General features: G+C 39.9%; 1 protein-coding gene across 4 annotated transcripts in view; it reads right to left on the reverse strand.

The window, feature by feature from the left end:
- The window catches only part of PIEZO2 (piezo type mechanosensitive ion channel component 2), a 436,624-nt gene that overhangs the window by 73,766 nt on the left and 337,448 nt on the right, over positions 1 to 25,410 (reverse strand). For 2 of the 4 annotated variants that reach the window (XM_074340379.1, XM_074340377.1), the window contains 11 exons: positions 25,028 to 25,069; positions 18,967 to 18,999; positions 18,405 to 18,610; positions 16,425 to 16,585; positions 7,669 to 7,845; positions 7,248 to 7,373; positions 5,503 to 5,703; positions 4,027 to 4,231; positions 3,806 to 3,907; positions 2,492 to 2,657; positions 218 to 461 (listed from right to left, as the gene is read on the reverse strand). In XM_074340379.1, coding sequence (XP_074196480.1) covers positions 218 to 461; positions 2,492 to 2,657; positions 3,806 to 3,907; positions 4,027 to 4,231; positions 5,503 to 5,703; positions 7,248 to 7,373; positions 7,669 to 7,845; positions 16,425 to 16,585; positions 18,405 to 18,610; positions 18,967 to 18,999; positions 25,028 to 25,069 — 1,663 coding nt within the window. The remainder of the gene's footprint in view (positions 1 to 217; positions 462 to 2,491; positions 2,658 to 3,805; positions 3,908 to 4,026; positions 4,232 to 5,502; positions 5,704 to 7,247; positions 7,374 to 7,668; positions 7,846 to 16,424; positions 16,586 to 18,404; positions 18,611 to 18,966; positions 19,000 to 25,027; positions 25,070 to 25,410) is intronic. The other 2 variants (XM_074340380.1, XM_019713452.2) reach the window with 1 other exon arrangement.

Below are 25,410 nucleotides of genomic sequence, written 5' to 3' on the forward strand. Positions count from 1 at the left end.
ATATGACCTTGAGATGATGGCAACGAACAAAAAGGATTCTGCTTAATATGGCAAAACAAAGAGTAATAAATGGTCCTTTGAATTGTGAATTTGCAGCATCTTATTTGGAGCTTTTAAGAGAGCAGTGTGATCAGCAATGGGCTTTTAATAACCACTGAATAGACTGTTTACTCTTATACTGAAACCACAAATGTGTTACACAGTGGGAGCCACTTACTGACAGTATGTTTTTCATTGTAATCACAAAAACGTTGTATGCAATCAGCCAGTCCCAATAGCGCAGGATACTCTTGATTGGTTTCAACAGCAAATCACCCCCAAAGAGTAGGAAATAGAAGCAGGCCACCAAGTAACCCATACAAAAGATGCTGATCCTAGTTGTCCCGGTGATGAAGATGATGGTGAGGACAAACCAGAAGAGGTAACTGAAGATGATCACTTTGGACATATCTAAGTATGATCTGGAAAACAAAACCGAACCATAAGAGGACAACAACACAAACAAACAAAGTAAGCTGGGAGATTCTACTTTAATAAGGGGGAAAAAATCATATTAGGTTGGTGCAAAAGTAATTGAGGTTTTTGCAATTATTTTTAATCTTTTAAAACGCAATTACTTTTGCATCGACCTAATACTATGCATTTGACTCTATATGAAAGCACTTTACAAGTCAGGCTGTGAGCTCTGCATTCATCTTTCATTTGACACTGCCTGGTCTGCAGGAACTGCTCACCTAATCAGTGATGGATGAGTAGGTAAGTTGTAAAAACACTGTGTGTGTGTTTATCATCACTGGATTTGGGCCACATTTCCTATAAACAGCAACATTTCCTGCCTACTAACTTGAGTACTAAAAGTCCTCTCTGTCTTTCTATAGGAGGCATGAATAATTGTATGACTAAGGAAATTCTAAGATACAGATGCCTTCTGAAGCAAGAGAACAGTTAAGAATGGGTTTCTTTTGATAAACTAGAAATGAATACATTTAAACAATTCCATGGTATATATAAAGGGTTAGTTAGAGATAAAAGGCTTTTCTTGCAGCTGAGAAATGATTCTGACAAAGCAGACACAGCCACAGTGGGGCTTGTTCAATATTCTGTTCAATACCCTCTCCGTCTTTGCCTGTCCCTGGGAGGAGTCAAGATTCCTTTTTAGGGAGCCATTCCGCCTCTCTGACCTTTCTGACGGAACGTAAGGCAGCATTCGGGTCTCAGACAGCTTGTGATAAATAACAGTTGCTAGAAGTTTCCCTAGTGCAGTCACCAACACCTGACAGAAGTTATCCCTACAGGCCACATCACATCTGTATTTGCATAATTAGAGCATCTCTGTTTTAGAGGTTTTTCTTTGTTTGTTTCTCTTCCTAGGTTTGGGGAGAAGCAGAGAAGAGCCAGGTCTGGGTCACTTCTTTTATTAATGATTGTTATTTAATAAGAGTTAATAAGAAATCTCTTGATGAAAAATACATCACACTTGACCTACCCAGCATTATTAGAGAATGTATTATACCTTGAAGGTACATTGTCAGGTAAGTGAACTTTAGAACTTTACTCTTTTTAGAGTACAATACTCAACAGTTAAATGTTATCATAATTTTTTTTCTCAAATATATCACACCCTTCCTTGACGTCATACCCAAAGGAGAATAGATAAAATGTCTATATTTCTCAGTATCCCAGAATCACCGCAGGTAGAGTTAGTGACTAACTTGAGACATCATATCAGAACGCACACAAGGGCTTCTGCTGTGTGTGTGTAAAGGAGGCATAAAACATGACACCAATTTATCAGACTCCTACACTGATGGTTGAGTTCAGTCTTAAAGGCTTCATAGCACAAAGGAGCTGACTGGGGAGGCAGATGGGAGTGCTCTCCATGGGGTGGGCATCAGGTGAAAAAAACTGGGGACTTGGAAACCCAGAGAATGCAGAAGGAATACACAGTGATAAATTTAGTTTGGTTTAAACACAAACTGTGAAGGGGATGATCAGGCTGCCAAGATCAGCTGTCATCAGACTGTGAAAGGCAATAAAGGTGCTGCAAAGGCAGCCCATGCACAGCCATGGAGCAGACAGTGCTCAAGGAGAGTGCCAGCACAGGGTAGCTGCAGTGACCAGTCATTCTTGGTGCCCACTGAACAGGAGGATGATGAGGAGGGATGGGATGAGGAAGAGGGACAGAGGATGAGAAGGAAAGATCTCTGCGAGAGAGGCAGGAAGCAGTATTATAAGCACATGTCAGTTTGTAAATGAATGAGAAGACACAAACTGATGCAAAAAGAAGCATGGTTTATGCTGACAGAAGCAGAAGCAGAACTATAATTCAGAGGCTCAGCTTCTAGACTACTGAATCACCCTGTCCCATGTTTATTAGCTTCATGTGTACAGTCACCTGTCAGTGTCCCAAGAATGGCAGAGAGAGAATTGGAAGTAGAGGTACATACTTTAAGTGAAAGGCACGCATGAAAGTGGCTTTGAAAATTGTTACCTGCAGTGAATGAAATCTGGCACAGGGTTATGTTGGCTGAAGGAGGCCGCATCAAGGTTCATGCAAATCTCGACATTGTCCCCTGCTATGATTCTCACTGCAGCCTTATTTTCATCCTCAAAAATCTGCCGTTGTAAGGAGGCACACAGAAGCAGCATGAAGTCATCTGGTAAGACAGAGATAAAATAATTAAACCTGGGTTTACATAATGAAGGAAACAGTCCCCATACAGCATGAGCTGCTCCTTAACTCATAAGTGGGTTGTGTTCCCAAACTTAATGGTACAAATCTTCCTGGATTCCAATGCTGGGGCCAAGGTCCACCTTCCCCATCATGTAAGAGGGACCACAGACATTCCAGAGGCTCACAGTAGGAGAATCCCTGGATTTTGTCTGTATATTGGTGAGTGAAAATATCAGGTGCTAATTAATAGTCTTCATGACTCTTTATTTGCACTTATCTCCCACTAACGTTTTGAGGAGGCCATTTGAGCACATTTCCCCGTCTTTATCTCTCCACATATGGTAGACTCATTGTTTTTCTTTATTCTCTCCATCTCCCTTTGCATTTGTAATCAAAGACTCTCTCCAGAGCACATACTGCAGTGAGGCTTGGTAAGAGCAGGTAACAATTATGAGCCGGTACGTGAGAGTGGGGGAGAAGTCTGACGGAGCTGTCCTTGTGGCTGATGGCCCAGAAAGGCCCTCACATCAGGCTGACAGCCTCCAGCCCAGGTTCCTTCAACGTTCTTTAAATGAAACTTGAATGTGTTTAGGCAGCACAGCCACTCTGGTTTTCCACAGCACCCAGCACTTCCTGTTGTCTTAGGTGGGAGACGATAACCTTAACCTTTGGTCATCAGCCTGACGTTTGAAGGGCTTGGGACTATGACCCAACTCAGGCGCATCAGCAATTTGGGTAGCATCTGCCTAGCGATCACAGTCTTATCTTTAGATTTGTCCTGTGTGTGGTGGCAGTCAGAAACAACCGCTTCACAAAATACATGGCCTCCCTTTTCAGTCTACCTTCTAGAAAGTGTGTGTGCATTGGGGGGTAGGGGTAGGCATGTGTGTTGGGAGGTGAAATTATGAAAGTGAATATGGTATTTCAATGTTTATTTATTAATTCTGCAAATGTAATAGCACAAGTAGAAGCCATTAATGACTTGTGATATTAATGCATTGAGACAAGCCTTTACATGATTCTAAAGTTCAGTGGAAGGAGCAAAGGCACTAATGCATGATGCATGAAGATGGATTAGCAAATATAAAACCAAATACCGGCGCTCTGTGGCCCCAAGGCTGTAACACTTACAGACGAGAAACACAGGGTTGGGCCGCACAATGAAGTCTGGGAAGTACAGCCACTTTATGATGTTGTCGTTGAAGCTGGAACCCTTGAATCTCCATGGGTAATCTGCAGGGAGGGAGGTGATGAGGCCCAAAATCAATATGCTTCATGCTGCTTTTTGCTCACTGTGTACAACTTAGGGGTGGGTTGTACGAGCAGATGGCTCCTGGGGAGGGCAAACTCACCTCTGCAGGGAGCAGGGGGGATGCCTATGCAGATGAAGTACTGGAACGTGATGATGCACGCCAGGAAGCAGCAGTACTTCGGCCAGATCTCTGCTATGGCTTTTCTCCTGCGTCGGTACAACACAGCGATCAGCCAGCAGGCGTGAAGCATGGCATAGAAATCCATTCGCTGACCGATTACGTTAACTGACATTAGGAAACAGGTCTGTGTGAGGATGAAAAGAGGCAAAAAATGGGTTTGCAGGCAAGGGGAGTGGTGTCAGCTGTCAGCCCTGTGTAGGCAGCAGAGACCTGTGTTCCTGAGACTAGGTCTGCACATGTTCACCAGGTCTTGCCTTTTTAGGTATATTGTAGCATGAAGACTGTACAAATTACTTCCTAGGGCAAACTGACTACATCACTATTAATAAGAACAGTTCAAACCATGAAGACAACTACAGCTATGATCTCTTCATGAAAAGCACTGTTCCAAATTAATTCTATTAAGGAACAGGCACTACCACAACCATTTCAGTTCAAAACAATTAATTTTGGTTAAGGTTACATTTTCATAATGTACAAAACAGAATATTTTCAGAATGCACAAAAATACTTTTTTTAATTTGTAATAAGAAACCAGTTAAATGATAAGTGATATCTATGCATCTGTAAGACTGTTTAGATCCAGACAGTAATAAGAAACCAGTTAAATGATAAGTGATATCTATGCATCTGTAAGACTGTTTAGATCCAGACAGCCTGAGTTCATTGTGGGAGAAGTGACCATTGGCATTTGGTCTTGAAAATTTTCAAACAGGCCTGTTAAGCCTTCAGTAGACTGTCCTCCTGCTGATCCTGAGATCAGTACTCATGCCCTGTAGATGTACAATGAAGCGCCAGTAGCCCACTGGCCAAAAGCAGTTACTAGGATTTTCACAGAAAAGAGCTGCAGCTTTGTTTACGGTGGCCAAGACATGGAAACAACCAAAATGTTCTTCGATAGATGAATGGATAAAGAAGATGTGGTATAGATACACAATGGAATACTATTCGGCGGTAAGAAAAGATGATATAGGCACATTTGTGACAACATGGATGGATCTTGAGAGTGTAATGCTGAGCGAAATAAGTCAGACAGAAAAAGCAGAGAACCATGTGATTTCACTGATATGTGGTATATAAACCAAACACAACAAAAGAACAAGACAAACAAATGAGAAACAGAAACTCATAGACACAGACAATAGTTTAGTGGTTGCCAGAGGGTAAGGGGGTGGGGGGTGGGAGATGAGGGTAAGGGGGATCAAATATATGGTGATAGAAGGAGAACTGACTCTGGGTGGTGAACTCACAATGGGATTTATAGATGATGTAATACAGAAGTGTACACCTGAAATCTATGTAATTTTACTAACAATTGTCACCTCAATAAATTTAAAAAAGAAAAGAAAAAAAAAAAGAAAGAAAGAAAGAAAATGCATCAGCAAGCAAACTCACCTCCAGACCAAACTTGTAGAAGAAGTAATTTATGAAATATTTGGCACAGTTAATAAGTCCATCATCTAGATGGAGTCTTGTAATGTCATGAAAGATGGTTTTAGACACAGGGGCCTTGAGGTTGTTTCGACCTCGATAGTATTCCTGATGGCGGTAAATTGTAACTTCAAAGGCTAGAATGGCCAGCATTAGGAGATTATTCTACAAAGCAAGAAAACACAGCTATGTGAAGCCAAATGCTTTACGACTCGGTAATTTTAATCAATCCTCATAATAAATCATTTGATTCCATTCTTGGTGTGTAAAAGGACAAGCTTTTATGAAATCTCACCTGTGTAAAATATAGTCTTGAATTCAATGTTCATTTTCCCTATTTTATGGCAGCAAGGGTGGAGTTATCTCTCTTATGCAAATCAGAATAATTTCCATGATAATAAGACCTAGGATCTCTAGACAAATGCCTGGTGATGCTCATTCTATAACTGAAAAAGTACACACCTGTACTAGGAAGCAGTGTCCAGTTACCTGGTGAGGGTGGTCCAAACTTACTGGCAACTAGAAGTGCAAAACCCTTTAGTGTTCTATGTGGACATCTGGGGAAACAGACTAAGCTGGAATAGTGCGATAAGCATTAGAGGGGAAAGTTTTTAACACTTCTGAAATCTGGCTGGAGAAAGCAGTAGATTGAGAAGCACACTGATGACAATAAAATAATAATAGTGATGATGATGATGATGATGATGATGATAAAATAGCTAAAATTCATGGAACTATATATGTCAGATACTATTCTAATCACCCGTATTAAATATGAGTTTATTTTATCCCTATAACAGCTCTTTATGGTAGATATTATTTGTACATTACATGGTAGATATGGTCGATATCATTTGCACATTACAAATGACATTTGCTGGATGAGAAAAAAACAAAAAACTAGAAAGCTACACAGTCAAAGAAAAATAGGATGTTTAGTACATTTTAAAATTCCAGGCGTTGAATATAAATGTTTTATTTTAAAATGTCTTGTCAGCATATTAAGACTACTTAGATTATTCATCAAAATAAAATGTGAAAAATCTGAAGTATTAGGTTGGTGCAAAAGTAATTGCGGTGTAAAAGGTTAAAAATAATTGCAAAAATCGCAATTACTTTTGCACCAGCCTAACATATTGCTTTCATTCTTGCAACTGCTTGCAAAGCTCCTTTTTCAAAGATATGCTCTTTATCTGATTACCTCTAAATGTAATATATGCCCTTTATTAAAACTTGTAGAGAAACAATTTAGACAGCAAAATTTCTTGTAACCTTATAGCTATTTCTCAGAAGTCATCACTGCTGAGCATTTGTATGTTTTACTCAATATTTTTTTCTTTGTGTCTAAAGGGATTATGCTATGTGTAGTATTTTGAAATTTGCTTTTTTTTTAAAAAAAAAAAAAACCTGAACAATACATTTTGGATATCTTTTAATGTCTGACATCAATCTCCCTCAATCTTTTAGTGGTTCTGTAATGCTCCAATGAATAGATTTGTCATACTTTATTCAATTAATCACAAACTACTTGATCAATTTCTTTTCAGCACAATGAGAAAGTGATTTTAATACTTAGTCATTTGGTTCTAAGGTGATTCTAAATGCCACATAAGATGAGGTTACTATGAAATGTGCTATTAGGCGTCTCAAGGGAAATGATTCTAGACTAACTGCTCAGAGGCACCAACTCAGCACAATGAAGCCTTTACCCTCAGGTAGATGAGCAAAGGGGACGACTTCCTCAGTCCGACCCACTCTGTGGGATCCACAGGAGCACTGTAGAGTAGAGACTTATTCAACTGGTGAAGGGGTATATCAGTTTGATTTTCATTTGGCTGAAAAGAAGAGAAAAGAGAGTAAAAAAATGGCCCCACAGATTAGGAAAGTTCAGATTCTTCTTCTTCAGTTTTGAGCAAAGAGCATGGGGAGAAAGGAAGGGAAAGACACATTTCAAAGGGGAAATCTCATCAGAAGAGACTTTGGCCCAGCGTACTGGGCCAGAACATATCCAACCTGCTGATATGACTGAAATTAGACCAGACAGAATGTGCCTGGAGATGTAGGTTCCCCCAAGTCCACCTCACTACCCTAAAGGCTAGTGAAGAAGATTCCCCCGACTTTGAGGCTCACCAAGGAACAGTTAACAGAAAATCCCTCAGGCTTAATGGTTTTCAGCTGGTACAACATTTTGCAGACGATGATCACACATGTCCAGACAGTGCAGACACTTGAAGCCAGACGGCGTAGCTTGGTGTATGGCAGAGCAAAAGCCCAAGAAATCAAAAATACATAGTTGAACACAGACACCTGAAAACATAAAATCAGAAATGGGGACAAAAATGCATAACATGGCATAACATCTACAAAACATAGCAATTTGACTGATTCAGTTCAGCTCAGTTCAGCAGAAGTTGATTGAGTTTCAAGAATGTGCAAGGCATTGCCTTAGGTGCTAAGATATATATCTTATATTGCAGACAGATGTATAACCAGAGGATATCAATATAACGTAGTAGTAATAAACTATAAATGTAAACAGTCTCAGGTGAGAATACCCAGGAGGGGTTCTCAGCCCAATCGGAAGCTTCAGGAAGCATTTCCTGGAAGAGATGATGCTGAGCTGAGCCTTGAAGGATGCATAAAGTTATCCAGGCCAAGAAAGGCAAGAAGTGCAATTGAGGTAAAGGATGTCTGAGCAAAGGCAGAAGAGCATGACGGAGCATGGTAGAAACAGATGAACACAAACAACTGGAAGTTCTGGAGTTGAAGGTAGTGAACTGCAACAGGAGTGAGGCTGGAGACCCCTTTTTAACCAGGCTATGGCACATGAACCTCTTGTGCAGAAAATAGAGAGCCACTGAAGGGCTCTATACTGGGAAATCTTAAGGAAAGATTAGCATTTTATTTAGATATACGTAACTGAAGTATGGAGGTGCATCAATGGGGGTTAGACAAAAGGTTTAGCTCACAAGTACTGTGATAGCCCAGGAGAACAATGACATGGGCCCAAATGTAGGCAGAGGAGCAGAGATGGGGAGGGCTCATGGATTTCAGATGGGAAGCAAATTAGCTGGATTTGATGACTGATTGGCTTGTGGGTGGTGAGGGTAAGGTAGAAAGTGTAAGGAATGCCCCCCAGGTTTTTGGCTTCGGAGCTAGAGCCTTGAGAGAATGATAGCGCACTACAGAGATAAGATCTGGGGTGAGGTGCAGGTGTAAAGAGGGAAGGCAACAATTTCAACTTGGTTTTAGATGGCCTGTATTTATTGATCAGGTGAGATGTCCACTTATTTCTAATGGTTGTTCATAGCTAATAGTTCACTGAATGGTATAGAACCACTACTATCTTATTCAGCTTTGGAAAAATACTCATTTATTCTGGGTATTGTTAAAATAATATCTGAATATTGTTAAAATAATATCCTAGGGATATTTAATATTACCAGGTAAAAATAACAGCATACATTCAATTGACAAAATTAAACATGTACCAAGTGCTAACTAAGCACTCCAGGCTATGAGGTTTGGTTCCTGTTTGGCTTACAAAACTAAACAAGAAATGTGGAGACTCCAGGACAGTATTTAATTCTGCAGTTGGTAACTGTCATGCGGGGCGGCCTGCGGGGTCTCAGCTCCCGCTCCCCACACAAGAACACAGGATATGGTGAGGCCAAAAAGGAACACCCACGGAGCCATAGGTAGGGGAGTCATACCACTATAGTCTCACTGGAGGCTGGATTCACATGATGTGCAACCTGTTGTCTGCTTTTCTGCCAACCGACCGACTCTACTCTCCTTGACTCTCCAGTGCAGCTGCGTCAATTATATTAGTGGCCAATGGCTCAATGGTTACAGCTGATGACCAACCAGCCACAGCTGATGGCCATCTACTACCCGAGCCAGCACCTTTCCACGTGAGTCCAAGAGCCTGGAAACTGCTCTCTGGGGCTCTGTCCCCACAGTAGCCTAGTACTCTTCTTTCTCGTCTGCTTAAATAGTTGACACTGTCCAAAGCAAGGAACTTCTTAGAACTAAGTGCTGAAATATTAGGGTAGTAAGAGCTGCCTTACAGAGTTAATGGAGGATGAAAGAAATATAGTACATAGAAGTGCCCTTGTCGTGCAGGGAAGCCTGCGGGGGGACGGCTTGTGGGGTCTCTGCTCCCGCTCCCCACACAAGAACGCAGGATATGGTGAGGCCGAAAAGGAACACCCACGGAGCCATAGGTAGGGGAGTCATACCACTATATTCTCTCTGGCGGCACTATACTCTCACTGGAGGCTGGATCCACACTGTCCGCAAACCGCCATCCACGCTTGCCAGCCCAGCCGCCATCTCCTTGCTAGCCCCATTCTCTCTTCTCCCCCTCTCCTCGGCTCTCCTTCGTAGCCGCAGCAGTTATATTAGTGGCTAATGGCTCAATGGCTACAGCTGACGGCCAATCAGCCACAGCTGATGGCCATCTACTACCCGAGCCAGCACCCCTCCACGTGAGGCCGAGAGCCTGTAAACTACTCTCTGGGGCTCTGCCCCCACAGCCCTGCAAAGTATAACTGCACTCACCAACATAATAAACGTTACATTTTAACAAAATATTTTGACTAGCTAGGTAACTCCTCCTCCTCAGTCATCAGCAGTGCTGTGCTAATTGGGATGTTAAAAAGCAAATCCGATTAAGGGTTTTATGAAATTAAGTCCCTTTGTTATTTCTTTTATTATGTATTTAAGCTATTGAGTATAAAACAGTACAACAAATTTACAGAAAACTTTTAATTTCTGCATGATAGAGAAGAAAATACAGTATCTTTGATAGAGTCCTAACTAGGTTCAAGATAACATATCCTGTGTGGATCCCTGCCCTCAAGAAACATACAAGGTCATGCAAGTGAGAACCATATAAACAACCTATGACAACATGACAGAGGGGGCAAGGAGAACCCTGCTGGGGAGAGTGGAATTGCGTGGGGACACACAGCTGATCATCTAACACAGCATTAGGGAAGATTGGCCAGAGGACCTGAGGTCAAATAGGAGTTAGCTCGGCAGAGGAATTGCAGGTTCAAGGCCTTACAGGCAAAGCAGAGAATGGGGTGGACATCTTTGACCATGACAGCAGTGTGATCTGGGTACAATTAGAGGACTTTGAAATCAACCAGGCGGCTAGGGTGTCTAAGAAAGAAAATGGTGAAGTGGTCTGGGACCAGATCATGAGGGTTATATCATGTTATTGTGAGGATGAGAGACAACTGTTGAAGATTAACATGATTGTATTTATACTCTGAAAAGATTATTCTGGCTGCATAACTGAATACATATTAGAAGAAGGAAGGATTAGAGCAGAGTTGGGAATCTGTTAGAGTAGTCTAAAAGGGAACTGGTGCAGAGGTCGTGAGCTTAGTTTTAGAGATATTCAGTTGAAGGTGCTTTTGGCACAGGCAAAACTGCGGTCATGTTCAGTTGTCACTTGGGGATATGGGTCTAGAGTTCAAAGAGGGGCCATGTTGAAGATATATTTTTACGACTCATTGCACGTAGATAGCAACCAAACCACAGGAGCTCATGAGATCACCCAGTAAGAGTCTAGAACCGAACAAGGGGGCTACAGATAGAACCTGAAGAACCCTAAGAGAGAAGCTGGTGGGAAGGGAAGGAGCCTGTGAATGAGATGAAACGAAGGGCCAAAGCTGGGGGGGGCAGGGCTGGGAATATGTGCTAATTCAGAAAACAAGAGATGGGAGAGTTTCAAAGAAGAGGAAATGCAAAATCCAATGTTGTAAAGAATCAAGTAAAATAAAGACTGAGCAGCCTCTGTGAAGTGAGTGTCTTAATTTTTATAATTTTAATAATAGGAAAATGGGGCCTGAGAGAAGTGTGGTATTTTGTACAATGCATACATGGTTGATGATGATCTCATCATCATCCTGGTGATTGAAATTTCACGGAATGTATATAAAAAAAACAAAATGAAACAAACAAACAAAAAAGCAATAGACCAATACCTGGGCCCCAACCAATACTTGACGAATCAGGATTTCTGGGGAAATGACTGATAATCCATATAGAACAAGTAAGTGTCCAGATGATTCTGACTGTCAGGGTATTTTGGACAGTAATTTTATGCCATAATGTCTTCCTAAAAAAGCACTTTTACATAATTGTCATTTTATATGAACATAAACTTGTGAAGCTTGAAGCTACTGCCTCGAGAGCGGAGCCTCTGAGAACTATGGTTCCCTGGTCCTGTGCTTGCCCACCCCTGGCCTCCCTCCCTTAGAGAACCCAGCTTCAGTACAAACCCTTGCATGCGATCCCCCTTCCTGTGCACCCAGAGCTTCCTGGGACACCTCTAACTCAGCAGTTAATGTGACTTTTGGTTTTATTCACCAGCCATTGCTATCAGACTGTGAGAAAAGAAGTATGTCTTTCTGCTTTTACACCAGCATCTAGCACAGTACAAGCATTCAATTTATTGTAAGTACATACTAAAGGCTAAATGAATACTTAATGAGAGTGAAAGTAATAATGATGAGACATTAGATGATATCTCTGAGGAATCTCAAGTTTGCAAAGTTCTTTTATTTGCTTCCTTCTTTCAGTCAGTAAATATACAATTGGCAAGGCCCTCTGGAAGTTGCTGAGGATACTAAATGAAATAACATGTGGCACCCTTCATCAAGGAATAACTTGACCTTACAGAGCTCTCTAGGAAACTTTAGAAATTAGAAATGTGATTGCCTATAAAAGAAGGAAAAGAGAATGTTTTATACACACACACACATACATTTACATATACATATATTTATGAGGTGTTATCACAAAATACAATGCATGTTTAAATAAAAATGTATTACAGTAAAAGACAGATTGCCATTAATCCCCCTCAAAATACTTCCCCTCGCTTTGAACACACTTATGCCATTGTTCTTGCCACTTTCTGAAGCAGTTCTGGAAGTCCTCTTTCGTGAATGTCTTTAGTTGTGCTGTCATAGCTGCCTCAATGTCCTGAATCCATTCAAAACGTTTACCTTTCATGGTTATTTTGACTTTGGGAAAGAGCCAGAAGTCGCACGGTGCCAGATCCAGTGAATAAGTAAGGTGGATGAGGACACACTGTAATGTTTTTATTTGACAGAAATTGCCATACCAGAAGCGATGTGTGACATGGAGCATTGTCATGATAGAGGATGAAGTAAAGAAACGCATGAAAGAGGACTTCCAGAACTCCTTCAGAAAGTGGCAAAAACAATTGAATAAGTGTGATCGAAGCAAGGGGGAGTATTTGGAGGGGGATTAATGCCAATTTGTCTTTTACTAATAAAATTTTTTATGTAAACATTCACCATATTTTTCGATCACACCATATATATGTATACACACACACACACACAGACACACACACAAATTATTTCCCAAGGGCCTCTTCTCCCTCAGATGCTCATGATTGTAACCTTGGAAAGGTTTAATACTTGTAGGAGAATGACCCTGACAGTTTGTGAAAACAAGCACCCTGGATGATGGCCTTGGATGAGGATAGTTTGAATCCAAAGCATGTGGCCACATCTCTTGAAGTTTTAACTGAGGATGCTGATTGTGTTCTCACTTTGCCATAAGATGATCAGCAGCTTCTGAGAAAGTTTATATTTTGTATTACTCAAAATCTATAAGCTACAAGCACAAATATATATATATATATATATGTATCACAAGTGTCATTGTCAATGGGATGAGCCAAGTGTTCACAGCAGAGGAGGCCCCTGCATGTATAAATAGGCACTTAAGAGGTGCACAACTTCTGGGCTGCTATTCATAGGTGAACATGTCCCTGGAATTGTGCAACAGGCACCCTGATGTGAACAGCTAGACACTTTCCCTTGTTATAACCAGATAAAATTCAGACACATCACATGCTGGCTTGGCACATAACTCTTTAGAAGAACCACATACAAGAGTCAATATTTGTCTCTCTTCCCCAACTGTATTTGGTACAGAAAGGTGTTAAATCAAATGTCAAGGTAGAATAGATGGAGATAGATAACATTCCAAAATGAGGTGCTAGTCAACATGTACAAATTTCAAAATAGTTGATGGGAAACCATTTAGGGGTCTTTAAAGTCCTCCAGGAGGAATTAAATGGATCAAGATAGTGAAGAAGACAGGGGAAGTGTGAATAAATGCCTTTGTAGGGTGGTGTTTCTGTCTGTTCCCCACCCCTAAGATGATGGGGTGGGAGGAAGGGATGCTGCATTCTCTCCCCAAAGTCCCAAGTAAGGAAGCCTCAAGCAGGACCACTCACAGATCATAGTCTGTGTACATTGGAGTTTGGGCACTGATGTGCAACTTCTATCCAGAAAATCCAGCTGGCAAGGAGAGATAGGCTGCCGTGAAGGCAGAGCTCCAGAGCCCGCTTTACTGGGATTCATAGGCCCTAGCAGAGCAAAGACTCTGTGAGTGTTGCCCTTGGACCTGATGCAGGAGGGAGAAAGCAACTGGAGCTGTTATGAGTACTGCTCAAGGGGATTGCTGCAAGGGGAACAGATGTCCAACAGAAAGAGTCCGGGGGAGAAGATGTTGGGAAACCAGGGGCTGGGTGACAGACCACAGCCCTGGAGGAGGTGCTGTTGGAGGACCCATAGAGGAGCCTCCATGAGAGAAAGGGTAGATTTAATTGATCCAGCTCAGAGTTTGAGGACATCCTATGATAGTACAAGTCAAATTAGAATATCCCTCATCTGCCTTGCCCCCCACCCCAGTCTATGGTCCAACCTGGGAGGTTTATAAGAAAAGTTAGTTCACTGGGGTGGAGGCAATGAGGGAAAGTTTGTGTGAGAAAGAAGATGCAGCTAGGAAGAGGAGACACATCTCCCTGGGTAAGAGATAAGAGTTTGATTCTTTTCTGTGGCTGAACAATTTTAATTAATAAAGTGAGATGTTGCTTTTCTTTAGGATAACTATTAGACTTTCCATTCCCCAGAAATGATCAGAAAGTCTTTTGCATTCAGGAGCTGAAGAAAAGTTTTCCTGTAGACTACGTTTTAAAGAGACAGTGGAGGTCCCAAATAAAGTTGTTTTTATGATTGTGCCCCACATACTCTAATCACTCAATGCTTCAATGATATTAATAAGAATCAACTATGAACATGCTGACTGGAGCCCACAGATCAAAGTCAATGCAGAGCGGGGAGCGACTGCAGTGGCAATAGCACCCAAGGATCACACAGTAACTCACCCTTCATGTGAAACTCAGTGGTATACTTGGGGGTCAAATTATTTTATACCAATGGGATTATGGGAGATGCTAGACTCAGTGGGAGCAGAATTTCTCTGGTTCACGAGTTTCTGATGTGTTTTGAAGTTATAGGTGAGAGAGAGAGAATTAGGAATGAAAATTCTGGAAGTCCATACAATGGGTGAATTATAGAGAATGAATTGGTCATATTCCATCAAAGGCTCTTTCTCTAATGGGGTAACAGGGTGAATAGATCATGAGCTTCTATTTACTTGATAGTCTGTTTACAAGACATTGTTGAGGCTCATTAAGGATGATTTTAAAAATATATGCCTGTCTTTTGTTAAGGATTTATAAGAAAGCGGTATCATTCTACCCTCTCTCTTTCTGAACTCTCTAGGATGGATTTCAGATAGTGGGTTTTCTTTGCCCTACTCACACTAATTTCTCTCTCATTAAACACCCACTCCCATCATTAGATTGTCTTAATATGCCTCCATACCTCTGCAACACAACTTTTCATGCCATCAGAAGTCATCTATACATCAGATTTGGTTAATTCAGAAATGGTCTTTGCTCATTTTTAGCCCAATGCCTTCTTTTTTCCTTTTTCCATTGCTCTTTAATATTCTGACCCCCAAATTGACTCTGAATTAGTCAATTCACCTATACAGTGAAAATGCTGAAACTCTTTTGTTCTCAATTAATACACATATTAGGCTAGATTGTAGTTCTAATTAATATATAGACTTGGTTATTTAACAGTGGAACATGTGTCATTTGCTGCCACAAATCTCACAGGGAAAGTGGTTTCTGTTCTTGTTCCCACCTGGCAATGATTACTTATCTATTTCAGATGATTTGTATGAAATGGGGAAATGTTCTAGCTTAGACTGGGGACCTAAATTAAGGTTGGGTCCTTTATTACCTATTTGTGAAACATTTTAGGTTTATACTATTGTAGCTATATATTATGTAACTTTATAAAAATTATAATTTTTAGCGAGCAAAGACTCTGAATTGTCACCAACTCAGAAATAGTCCAGGGAAATTACAAGTATGTGAAAAATCATGGGTTGAGAGAAAGAAAGCTAATCTCTCCACAGTAAATATCAAATAATTGTTTGCTGAATGATGAGTCTCCTCTTTACAGATAAGAAAACAGAGGGCAATTACAATGTTGAACGACTGTGTTGTGTCTCAAAAAATCCAATAACAAACAAGGTGAGCTCTACTAAAGATTTTATTAAATTTTGGAACCTGAGTTTATTCTTTGGTAACATAAACTGGAATGTTATTGTTTTTCTCAAAGAGAATTTAGAGTGATAGATTCTCTCTTGTACTGCAGAAAAGCAGCCTGCTCTCACACATTTCAACTAAAGACTGGATGAAAATAAGCAACCTCTGTGATATGACCAAGACAATCAAAAACTAAGCCAGGAGCTTCTTTCTCCTCTGTTATCTTTCCCTCCTCTCAGGACAATTGTCCTTTGTGTTTCTATAAGACAAAGCATACGAGTATGTGCCTACCTTAGAGCCTTGATGTTCTAATGTAATGGGAATTACATTTCAAATAAACAGATCACGAACAGTTGGAAAAGAGAAATTATGACCCACTGTGGTTCTGTTTAGCCTGACGATACAACCAAGGTTCACTTGCCTCTTTCACAGAAACCCAGATAATGTACGATGAAACAATTTTGATGATGTGCAACTCCAAAATCCACCACATGAACACCTGTAGCTTGTGAAAATACTCCAAGAATTTTAAGAAGAGCACAGTGAGGCGGTCAATCACCAGATGCCATTTGTTCCTTAAATCTGTAAAACAGTAATTCATCCAAGAGCATAAATAGGTGGAATTTTGCTTTTTTTTTTTTTTGCATTATTACTTAAAGCATATCTTATAACTTTCAGATTGGAATAAGAAGATATAAAATGATAGTAGTGAGTGAATTCTTAAACTAACAAAATCTGGTGCAAGGGTGGTCTAAAAATCCCATGTTGCGATGATGACTTAGACATCATACACTAAGACTCTGAGGGAGTCGGTTACTGTGATCCACCTTTTAGTTAAATTAGTGTAAAGACAAAATTTGACCTTATTTACTCTTAAAGCTGAAATATCATTTATAATTCCCTAATTTTGGCAGAATATTAAGTAACGTGAGCTCCATGTAAATGACATTTTTCTTGCCCAAACAGTGCTTTTATAAGTGCCAGTCTCCTTCCATGGCCTTAAGTAGAGGGTGGATAAAGCTCACGGGTTGCCTGGAAGAGCCTGCTTCTTCCACAAGTGCAAATGAACACTGAGGACCACAGTGACCCAGTCTTGGTTCACAACAGGTAGTCACACTCATTCTAATCATAATTCTTAATCAAATTAGTCACTTTCTTCTTTCTATCATATGCTAGGGAGTAATATTTGCAGACTGGGGTGATGCTTCCATCTCAAAAGACTGTCCTGGTTAATCTGAATGACAGTCACAACAGGACTGTTTTGTGGAATCAACAGGTCATCACACATACAAAAGCTCACAAGCCCAGGGAGATGATAAGAGCTAAGTGTCTCTTAAAGTAACTTCTTTGCATGCCTTGGGTGGTTGAAACACTTCCTATACTTTGAAAGTTTAAGTAAAGTTTCAGTTATTGTGAAAAATGCTTATTTACAGAGTAACTCAGATGATAGTCAGTACAAAGATTTAAGTCATAATTGGGCACAATTTAGAGCAGGAGATGGCAGGTACCTGAGGGAGTGAAAGAACAAGGTGCAGTGCAACTTTTGGTGAGACCCTATGAGTAAATCTCAAACCTGTGTTAAAGTAGTATAATAAAATCCTCATCCTGATTTTAGTCCCACAGAGCTTGGTTCTCTCTTCATACTGAGGAACACACATTGCTCAGATATGGAAAGAACATTTCTGGGCCTCGCCTAGGGTCTTCTGAAGTGAGTAGGTGAAGGGGAAAAGGTTTTGGGGGAGCTTGCCTTTGGGAGGGATCTTCCACTTCATGCTTTTTTATTGTCTACTTTTATAAAGCACAGAGCACAGCAAAGACAAGTGCAGCATCTTAATGTCTGGGAATAACTGAACAGACTAAACCCTTCACCTTGTGTATGTTTGTCAGAGAGCACGTCATGATCGTCAAGGCCACCCAACTCTCCGCATGCCCTATTAAAAAATTATTCAAAATAATTTCTTTGATGCATTTAAAAAAGCATGTCTAGAATTTTCAGAAATTCTACACATCTGCCTGATTCTGCTTCTGGTCGGAAATGTCTTTATCTGAGGTGTCTGTCTGAGTAAACGTTAAGAGCTACAGCCCTCTAGTCTCTTGCCAGGATCACTGCAGTGGATCAGTAGCTCTTCTTCTAAGTGAGCTCTTCTTCTAAGTGAGAATTACAATGAAACTATCGGAGCAATTGGAACAGGAATGTTATAACTATAACAACCAAAAAAAAAACAAAAACAAAACAAAACAAAAAAAAAACAAACAAACAAACAAAAAGCACACACCCCAAGTTTTATTTCACTGAATGGGTCAAATATATATCTGGAGCAATATATTTGGAGCAAGTCAATGTTTGATTCACTCAGTCAGCCACCATTTTCTGAGCAGCCGCTAGTAGTGGGTAGATTACCTGACGTCTCTTCCTCCTCCTCTTCATCTTCCTCCTCCTCATCATCCTCACTGTCTTTCCCAAGCTCACTCTTCTCAGGTTTTTCAGAGCATTCCTCTGGTTTCTCCTCATCAAGCTCAGGCGACTGCTTCACCTCTGGCTTATCCAGACTGGCGGTCAGGTGCATCATGGCGAGGTCCGGAAGGCTTCCTTCAGGGTGGGCCAGTCTGTTGGCAGAAAGCAGCTGAGTCAGAAAGGGAAAGGGTACCAGGAGAGATTTGACTGAGGGGCAAGTAAAAGGAGGATGAACAAAAATGAACATCAGCGCATGTGCACAGGCCTTTCAATGTGGGGTTGGTAGTGTCTTGTCACTTTTTTTTAAAGCTCTTTCTAAAAACAAACTATAAACTCGGGTTTTGTTAACTCTTCCAATTCAGGTTCTAGTGATTAGTCAGTAATGAGAACTATCAACACCTAAACTTGACATTTTTCCCGGAGGAGAAAATGGTCAGAGTTTAGGATGTAGAAGCATGAAATGGCATCATGTAGAGCAAGCATTTCATGGCTTCACAGGGGGACTTACTCATTTTGATGGATTGGTAATTTTTTCTTGATGCTGCTCAAAGTAATTGAAATAGAAAGGAAAAAAAGGAGATGAGAACAGAAGAATTATAAGGAATGTCAGAGATCACACATCATGCTACATATCATCCACTATCGCATTCCTGTATGCTGGTTGCAGTAAGTCCTAACGCAAATGCATTCCAGGATGGCATCAGTAGCGTGATTTGAGAGTGGTAGACAGGACTGCAGATTGTGAAGGAGAGGACACATAGACTACTGGGGCAAATTGTCTCATGCTTTTTTAGTAACGCAGAAAACCATCCCACAAGAATCAAGTCATTCACATTTTAAATAGTTTTTTTTTTTTTTAAATTTAACTAATGTGTGTTTTAAGTCAACCTCTGATAGACTCAACCCACTCTGCCGTAAGTTGAAGCATATGCTAAATGATTTCGGGAGGAGGACGTCTACGTCACATCCCTATTCACAGGCACGAGCATAACCTGCTGTATGCGCCATCATGAGAACATGGCACGGGAGCGCCAGAGGGAGAATGAGGAGGGTTCAGCTTCACTAAGTTGGGACAGCAACCAGGGCAATACAGTTTATTTCACAGTGGACAATAACAAGTATCATCTTTCTCCTGAATTAAAAAAGTTCTTATTCATATTCAAATGAATGTTTGAAGGAATATTGTAGGTGAAAAAGTAGATACTAGGAAACGGTCTATTGGAAATCCTGGTAGCCTTCTCCATTTGTCATAATTAACCTATATATATATATCAGCCTTGTTGTAACAAGATGGACAATTAATAGTGTTATTCTACGTGTATTATTGTGGGCTCTGAGTAAATTGTTTAACCTTTCTGGAATTTAATTTATTTTCTATAAAATGAGAAAGTTTAGCTAGATAAAAATCTAAGCTTACGTTCAACTCATTGGTTTTATATTTGAAACACTTCTATGATGTTGCATAAGTGTTGTAATGCATACACACTGTCATTAGACTTTTAGAGAAGTTATCATTCAAAAGCAATTCCTTTTAAGAAGGTATCAAGCAGGTAATTATAGAACACCAGAAATAAATTATTAATCAAATGAAGAAAGAATGTTCTGAGGATGTTTCAGCATTGGTGGAAAGATTATGATGATATACTTCTTTTCTAAAGCTAGTCAATTGCCCCTCCCATGTTTGGGCCAATTCCCCACTCTTGAAACTGCAATACCATCCATATCGTACACACCAGCACTGCACATCACATCTCAGCATATGTATTTGTTGTTCCTGCTTTGTCAGGACTCTATGGATTAAATGGTATTAAATGTAAAAGCAGTCAGGTGTTACACAATTGTCAATATGTATATGTTCTCTTCAGCATTGCATTTTTCAAGTGAGAAGATACTTTTCATGTGACAAGAATTTGGCAGCTCTTATTGCAGAAGTATGATCATCTCAGAGTACATTTCTAATGTCTACATCGACACTGCCGTGACTTGATACTGACAAAACAACTTTCCAATAATTAGCGCTACTTATGGAGTAAAACACAGAGATGAAGCTGTTTCTGCACCTGCCACTGAGGCTACATAACAAACATCCTCAAGTAACAAGGCCCCAAAGTGCCCTGCCACACTGAGTATATTGAGGGGAGATTACTGAATGGAGGAATCCAAGAAAAACACTAGAGTAAACCTTTTAGAAGTTTGTCCAGAGGATTTACTTCTGAAAACTTGTAGTAATAATCTACTAGAGATCTGGGCCCAGATAATGCTGGGGAGAAAGAGAAGAGAATGTCTGTGTCTGATGCTGCTCATTTTTCTCTGACATATCCTTATGAACAAATAGAGCATGTGACATCTAGGTGCCCTCTGGAGAAGTCTAGCCTCACGAGCTTGAAGTAAATGACAAAAAGAGAAAAATGGGAAAACATTTATCAGGCTACCATTTACTAGCCTGGGAGTTTGAGAAAATTCAGTGAGAAAATCTGCGTGCATAAAATATGTACAGATGAAAATACTTTCAATGCATGATTGGAGTTTGTTATTTTAAAAAGACACCTGTGTGAATCATTTCATTTTTCTTTCATTTCTATCATAGCAGTTTTTTGGAGGCAGCACAGAATATTGTTAAAAGCATACCCTTTGGAGTCAGAAAGACTTAGATTTAAGCTTCAACTAGACAACTTACTACCTAGGTAACTTGGCAAAACCCCTTACCCAGCTTTTTAAGTCTCAGTTTGTTGATTTCTTAAATGGTACGACAGTGCCTACTTCATAGGCTGCTGTGAAAATATAGGTGATTTCTGTTAAGTGTTTAACACAATATTTAGTACACAAGAATATTTTTAAAGTAAGGAACCACCCATTAATGATAGATTTTCATATACTGTTTTAATAATATGTATATAAATTCATGCTAATGAAGAGGCAGAATTAGAAGCATGTCTCTGCAAAGGACCACACAACCTCAGATACTGGAGCAGGTGCTAAACTTGGACTACAATTCTGTCGTCAGGATACTTTTTAACAGACATGTGTATTAAAATGGCCATTCAGAAGAAAAAGGGCAAATGTTTCTTCCTCGGGGATCTGTGTCTAATACTCTCAATATTCTGAGCATTCTACTGTCTCTGCCTCCCACCTCCCACCACTGCTTTACTTGAGAGAGGCGGGCAGCTGCCGAGCTGGGGTCTGTCTGTGCAGGGCAGAGCTCAGAGGCAGAACTAGTCCCCAGTTTGCTGTAACCAACAGCTGTGTCAATTCTCCAGCAAAGCACGTGTACCTTAATTTAGCCTTTTCCTCCTAGCAAAATTTAAAAAGGAATCCCAATTTTTCAAAAGCTAAATTGAAAATCACACTCTAATAATAACGTTCACTGAAACTTCCAGGTAAAGGAACTTAATGGTGCTGGTAATATTTTACTGATCATCATGTGAGAATTATCTAATTATCATAAGAAGAATTTTTACTTTGGGCCTCCAAATAGACATGGTGTGAACTGGATTATCAGAGAAGCCCCTTCTCCCACTTCCTTAAACCCCACTGTTTTTCATGCCTTTCCCCACAGGGAGTTCATTTTCTTCTCTGCATTTTCTTTAGCCATGCCTATAACTTTGTTGCTTTGTTTTTATTACGATACAGGCTCTGAGCTCTACTCTTCTCACTGACTATTTCTTAACATAAAATCCTCTCACTGACTTTCTCCTTTGGCATTCTAACATAGCAGATGATATTTATCTGTTTATTCACCCACTCTTTCCTTCATGTTTCCACAGCTTTGTACAGTCCTCCCTGTGTGCATTTCTCTAATTATAGCTACATCATTTTATTCTAATTATGATTCTGAGGACTCTCCCCTTGAGGGCAGAAATCCAGTCTTACTGTATTCATCTCCCTTGCAAAATGTAGCATGGTGCTTGGTATATACTATGATTCACTGAATGTTTTGTGAATAAATTCCATGAACTGGAGAGGCATTCTAATTTGAAACACAAAAAACAAATTATGTTACATGGAGAACTGAAAAGCTTTAATTCTGTACTGGGAATTGATTTTGAACAGCCACCTATGAAGCTAGTTTCCATTAAAGAAAATGTCAATTCTATCTTTGTAAAATGTCCTTCATCTAGATTCCATTTATTTATCTGTTCTAATTTGGAATATGTGGTGATATAGACTGCACTCACCCCATTCATTAGACTACTAGGAAAAAAAAAAAGATTTCTCACAAATTTGTAGTGTTTATAGTATAAGTAACATTTAAAGTAGAATATTTACACTGCTTAAGATTATTTTCTAGAACTTATAAGCATGTTTTAGAAGGCTGAATTCACAGATGAGCAATTGATTTGTAAATTTAATATCATATCTTAGAAGTGTGTGTGTTAGTAATTCCACCAAAATAATCTGGGCAGAATTGGGTGCAATGGCTTCCATTCCTGTTTATGTGGGAGAAATTACCATTAACCCTGCTACACTATTCTAATGCACACTGTTTACTAATTCAGTTGAATCTTTCCTACAATTACTCATATTGTCAAAATTTTATCAATCATCCACTGTCCTCAACACACTACCCTACCTCACATCTTATAAGGTAATGTCTAAATTTGAATCAACCCCGAAGTTAAATGTAACTAACCCTCTTTCATTCAGGACTCATATTTATAAGCACATTATTTTTCTTGTAAAACAAAAACAATAGTGAGCATAAAGAAGTTAATTATGGGAAAAAGAAAGCTTCTTTACTTAATAAAAGTATTCACCCTATCATTCTAATAAATGTAGGCCTTATTCAAAACTGAACACACTTACATATTGCCTTTCAGAAGCACGTGTTTTGAAGTCAGAGATGGGTTTATTTGGTAACATTTTCTCTGGGGCATAGCTCTGGCCTTTCTTAACATGTTAACATCTAGACAAAAATGAGGGACTCCACCAGAAACAGGATAGTGCCAATGTTGGACTGCTTCAAGTTTTTAATTATTTTGGGTGACTTTGAATCTTGACCATTCTAGAACTCCTGAGAGAATTCACTGGCCTTGTGACTCGCGAGTAAAGGCATACGCTTTTTCTCAAGAGATAAGTATGGGACAATCAGGACTGCAACTTTATTGTGCTCTGCCTATGGAGCCCATCAAACCAACCTCTTTGGTGTCCCAGCCATCTCCTCATAAAGCAAATGGTAAATATTTTATGAGAAGTACAGAGAGAGAAAGAGAGAATTGTCTCTCATGTTTGGAGAGATGAGATTTAAATAGTTGCTCAAGATTTCTAGCTAGAGTCTACACTGTATTTCTGTACTATCAGCTAAAAACCTGAGCTTGACTTTCGTTTCTCAGGCTGGCAACAACCTGGCCCCCAAAGGAACCAGCCGGCCCTCATTCCTCCTTCTTCAGCAATCTGCACAATGGTACACTAATTTTTCACACTTCCTTTTAGAAGTTCTGCCTCCTAGGGTTTTCTATTTGGTGGTTAGCCTTGGGATTTTACCTAAGAGAAAAGTAAATAGAAAACCAACAAATCTCTCAAACAGTTATTTTGTTAATTGCATTTATTGCAAAATACATGTTTCTATTACCTAAATTACTGGCTCTATTACTAATGACATGGGAGCGGATATTTTAATTCACCTAGTTAATAAAGTCAGAATAGTTTTAGTAAATCATATTCCAAAGGATCTTTTCTCTGTACTCCTGGAGCACTTGGGAACGAAGCTATACGCAACACTATCAAAGCTTATTCTTTATTACGTGTGGTCATTTGTATGTGTTATCTCCCCAGCGAGGTGCATCTAAGATAGGGCCATATCTCAGTGTCCACCTTTGCACCTTTTGTGTTACACAAATATATTGTGAAATCTGGTGATGTAAAATATCATTCTTTAATACGTTGATCTTTTAAGTAGAGATATGTTTAGATAAATTGATGTTTTAATTTTCTTTTACCATATATTGTGACTATTTTCACTTCAACAGGAAATAATTACTGAGGGTCAACTAATGAGTAAGGCCCCAATGTAGGTGCTATATGGACACCTCGGTGACTTATACAGGGTCTCCAGGCCTGAGGAGCTGACACCTCTAGACAGGGAGATAAGACAACTAGGCAGATAGAGGACTGCGTGGCCAGTGTTATGATGCAGCAATGAGAAAGGGCTGTAGGAATTCAGAGGAAGGGCAGTTACTTTTAGCAGGGAAGTTGGCACTTATGGGCAGGTTTGTGGAGGAGGTGGTTCTTGAGCTGAGCTCTCAGTTATGTGTTCAAGAGGAAGATGAGCTCTCAGGCAAGCCTTGAACTAATTCTACCAAAGAATGAAATTAATGCGGCATGTTTCAACCAAGGCCAAAGGCCAAGCGAGCACCAGCTGAAGACCCTCAGAAACCTCCGAGTCTACTTGGCAGCACCATTCAGTGTAAACACCAAATGGACTGGTTTGCAAAATGCATCCATGAGCATACCTGAAAACCACTGTCCACTATCTGATGACATAATTTTTCATTTACAAAACAGTAAAATGTTTAACACACCAAAAGACAATTTTTAACAAAAAACAAGAGAGAAAATATTGAAGTACCCACCTATTTATTATTAGATATACACGCCCATTGACTTTGGCATGGCTACAAGGTGAGAGATGGAAGCACAAGGTTGCATGCGGTGGCAATGGGGAGACAGAAAGAGGAGAGAGAAAGAGAAGATTGTTAGGCAGAGACGAATGAAGTAGACAGTGTCTTGTAAGCTTTACATCGTCAGGTGTGTCATCATCGACACACGTTTCATGCACTGAAAAGCAGTCTAGGTAGCAAGATTCAGTAGCAACATGAAATTAGACATATTCAGGAAAAATGCTTGAAGATAATTAGTCTCTCTATTCTTCTCATCTCTTCCCATCTAACACACTTTATTAAAAATTTGTAATGTTTAAATTTCAGAGTACATTTATCAAATAAAATGCAATCTA

Source organism: Rhinolophus sinicus, linkage group LG09, assembly GCF_036562045.2.
Source record: "Rhinolophus sinicus isolate RSC01 linkage group LG09, ASM3656204v1, whole genome shotgun sequence".
NCBI classification, from domain to species: Eukaryota; Metazoa; Chordata; class Mammalia; order Chiroptera; family Rhinolophidae; genus Rhinolophus; species Rhinolophus sinicus.